Here is a 4,320-nt window from a genome sequence, read left to right on the forward strand (position 1 = left end):
ATCAATATAATAAATATATCGTTTTCGGCAATTTTCAACTTTCAATATCTTTTAACCAATAATAACTCAATAAAATCAATTAATGTTTTTTGAAATTTACAATTTTTCCATAGTAAACACAACATATCTATATTTGTGAAAAAAAAATTTTTTTAAAAAGATTTATATCTTTTTGAAACGGAGGAAGTAATTCCAAATTAAAAATCTAGTCATTTAACTTCAGCAATATATGAACGGGAAACATTTGTTTCTGCTGAATTACACGATCAACCTTACCAAACTATAAATGAATTTATACTGTTGAATATATATCAAGAATTTGCGTATCAGAAGTCTCTGAAAGAACATGTTTACTAGTTTCATGGACATCTTTTCCAAATTCTGTATGGTTTCCTGCTGTTTCCTAAACCAAAAACAAAAACAAAAATATGGTTAACCGTTTTCAATTTCTTATCAAGTTTCGATTTTTGTTTGTTTTAAAAAAACTGTAGCAAACTAATGAGCTCAAACTTATAATTTTGGTTTAATTAAAATAAAAAACTATATTTTCCTTTTTTCATAAAAATCATGTTAGTATTATTAGAATGTTATGAATTTCTTTTTAGATTATTTTTGTAATTTTACTACCTACCTACGCAGTAGGGGTGGGCGTTCGGGTACCCGTTCGAGTTTGGGTCGGGTATTTCAGATTTTCGGGTATTTTGGTATATAGGTGTAGAAACCATTCGGTATTTCTGTACTTCGGATCGGGTTCGGGTATTTTTAGTTTGGATTCGTTTATTTCGGATCGGGTTCGGATATTTAGAATTTGAAAATAAAAATTAAATTTTTCATTTCTCAAATTTCTTGTATTTAAAAATATAACTTTCACTTAACTAATTTTTTATTTTTAATAGATTGAATGGTTAATAGATTTGGACATAAAATTTTGAAACTAAAAAGACATTAATTTGGTTATTGTTTTTATATTTTGGATGTAACTTTTTCTTAATTCTTGAAACAAAAAGTTTGACATGCATTTTAAGTGAGTAGCAAATTATTTTCTCTATAATTGTATGTATATCATATGAACTTAAACAATGTGTAGTATCAATATAAATATTTTATATAAAATGAAATATGTAAACTAGAAATATAAAGTTAATTATACATATGTTCGGTTATCTTCGGATATCCATTCGAGTCTAGATATTACCAGTTCGGGTTTGGATATCCAATATCTCTTAATTCAATACCCGTTCCAATATTTTGCTACGTCAGTTCGGATTTTCGTTCGGGTTTTTCGGATCGGATTCGGGTGAAGATTCGAATATCGGGTAAAGTTTTCACCCCTACTATGTAGCATTAGCTGGCAATATTTTCTTCTAAATTTGCATTGGATTTACATGGTTTAATATCTTCCACAAAAGGAAAAAAATCTAGAGATAAAATCATATTTCAAATTACATAATTGTTATCTCCCAAGTCCAATGATTTCCTTACAGTTGTAAAATTCATTAAATTTATGTTTCTGTATAATCAAGTAAAATTAATTTTTTTTATCTTCAATTCTACATTTATACTGAAGATTTATAATTCTATTATACAGAAAAAAATCACAAACATTACATATAACTTCAAAATCTATGAACAATGTTAAAAAAAAAAGTATTAGCAAAACAAAAATAAGATTGATATACTTGGATAAAATAGTTATAGAAAACTTGAAAATTTAACTATAAGTAGTAATAAATAATTACACAACCTTGCCAGCTTGGTCATAATTAAATTTATTGCAACTCATGACTTCAAAATGATCCCAAAGAAAGTGATAAGACCTTCATAAGTAATACCAGCCTCTCATTACACTATATAAACAAGAGCAGTAGAGCACAATCAAGTACCAACATAACTATCTCCTTCACCCACACAGAACAATGAAAAGGGGAAGGTTAAAGCTAAACTTCATAACTAATAAATCGTCAAGAAACCAAACTTTTAAGAAGAGGAAGAGAGGTTTAATGAAGAAAGCCAAAGAGCTGTCTACCCTCTGCGGTGTCAAAGTTTGTGCGGTTATCAAGAGCTGCGACAATACGGAGCCGGAGTTTTGGCCGTCAAGGGAAGGCGCTGAAGCAGTGCACTTGGAGTTTACAAACGCGGTGCAGAGGCAAGGGTTCAGTAAGATTCATAACCATGAGAGTTATCTGTCGGAGAGGATCCAGAAAGATGGAGAGAAGGCAAGGAGGCTACATGCTGAGAATCGAGAGATTGAACTTAGAGAGGTTATGTTCGATCTTCTCAAGGGAAAGACGCTGATGCCTCATCAGTATGGTGATCCAAGTTTTATGAGAGAGCTGAATCTTTTCATTGGTGGTTATGCCAATAGGGTAACTTACAGGACCCAGTTCCTCGAGGGGAGTGTTCAGCATGTTCCTCCTAATGTCGGTGGTGCAGATGCACCTGGTCCTGTTGTTGGTGATGTGAACCCTTTTGTTGTCGGAACCGAGGGTTCGGTAATTAACCCTACTGAAGCTTATGATCATATGCGTCAATATGATGGTATGGATATGAGTGTGAATGATCAGGCTCCTGATCATGTTCATCATCAGAATATGAATCATCAAGAACCATTTCAATACCAATGTCCTACTAACTTTTATGATCAGACTCAGCCTATGTTTTATGGTTCGAGCCAAGGTATGAATACGAATCATCATCAAGAACCTATTGAATACCAAACTCCTAACGTTTATGATCAGATCCAGCCTATGTTCACTGGTTCGAGCCAGGGTATGAATATGCATTATCAAGAACCATTTCAATACCAACCTCCTGGTAACTTGTATGATCAGACGCAGCCTATGTTCTATGGTTCGAACAAGGATATGTATACAGGTTTGAATTATGATCAGGGACAGAGTTCAAATCAGTATCTAAATCAGCAGATGAGTGATGTTCAAGATCTTGCAAGCGTTGCTTCCATGGACCAACAACTACCAGTCACCAGTCAGATGCCTTCCACCATCACCACCACCACCGCCGCCGCCGATCTTTATGGTCACAGCATCAACAATGGTTGGCCAACAAGGTTTGATTTGGACTGAAGTGTTTGCGTTTGCATTTCTGAAATTTCATATATTGTAATGATTAAAGGTTTTTGCCTTTAAATCAGTTGTTTTATTATCTTTATCAGACAATATTGTATCATGTACCATATTGTCTTTGAATATTTTATCATTTCGAATAAAGACTTTTGTTTTTTTTATCAAATCATATAAAGATTTTGTTTACTTAAAGCCACGAAAGAAGAACGCAACGAGCATTTCGCAAGCAAATATCATTAGCCAAACCATTGATCAAGAAACGTGGCCATAAGACAGAATATATAGTTATGTGACATGTAATTTTGTAGGGATGTAGAATGCTTATTTAAGATAAAACAGTATCCTCTTATAGCCACATGTCATTCAATAAAGAGTCACTTAGACTATCAAGATAACATAATTCTCCAATTATTCCTTAATGTTTCTCTCACTAAGCAGAAACATATTCACATTACAAACCACAACTGATGAACAAACATGTCCTTACTGTTCCTAAACCAATATTCTCAAAGATAGAGTCAATAGACCATGAATGTGGGACTAGGTGGAAACAGGTTGTGTTCATTGACTTGTTCATGCTTTTGTATGGTCCAAACAATTTGAAATGGTCCGTATAGCATTTATACAAACTTTGAAATGCTTCTCTAACGTAATAGACAATGTTAATGTCACTACACACATCACAAGTAACAAAATATGTCATTGCTATTGCAATATGTAGTTGTTTTTCAACAAACAAGAAACCAATAACACTTGTGTTTGTCTATTGGGATTATACATAGAAGTTTACGCATGTTTTAAAAATGACGACTGCTTGTTATTACATCAAGATGATTGTTGTCCGTAACTCGTAGCTTAACTTCCACAGTGCATTTTTTCCATGGCAGCTTGCAGAAAGAGCATGTTAACTTAAGAAAAATCCAGTATAAATTCGTAAAGTGAATGTTACTTAAAAGGAAACTATTATTTATGGCACATCCTAATAAAGCGAAGGCCTAAAGCACATAAATTTAAATGATTTATTCTTATAAAATATGAACAGTTTATCATAATTCATGTTTGAAGCCATAGTTTTGTATGTTTCATGCATTTTAATAGATGAACCTTTTGTCAAAAATAATGTTCTTTTTTTTGGAACATAAATTTCATTAAACTCAAACTCAAATACTACAATGGCAAAAATGAAGTAAGCATCCTCTTTGAGACACATTAATATAAACTAATTTGACAAAAGAAA

General features: G+C 32.4%; 1 protein-coding gene across 1 annotated transcript; it reads left to right on the forward strand.

Annotated features, from left to right (window-relative positions):
• Positions 1–1,916: 1,916 nt before the first annotated feature.
• On the forward strand, positions 1,917–3,083 carry LOC103854839 (MADS-box transcription factor PHERES 1-like). Its single transcript, XM_009131799.1, has one exon. It carries the CDS (start codon positions 1,917–1,919, stop codon positions 3,081–3,083), a length of 1,167 nt encoding a protein of 388 aa, XP_009130047.1.
• Positions 3,084–4,320: the final 1,237 nt, after the last annotated feature.

This window comes from Brassica rapa, chromosome A02 (genome assembly GCF_000309985.2).
Source record: "Brassica rapa cultivar Chiifu-401-42 chromosome A02, CAAS_Brap_v3.01, whole genome shotgun sequence".
NCBI lineage: Eukaryota > Viridiplantae > Streptophyta > Magnoliopsida > Brassicales > Brassicaceae > Brassica > Brassica rapa.

Excerpts from the sequence above, each read along its gene's own strand:
- LOC103854839 (XM_009131799.1), top strand. The coding sequence starts at position 1,917 with ATGAAAAGGGGAAGGTTAAAGCTAAACTTCATAACTAATAAATCGTCA.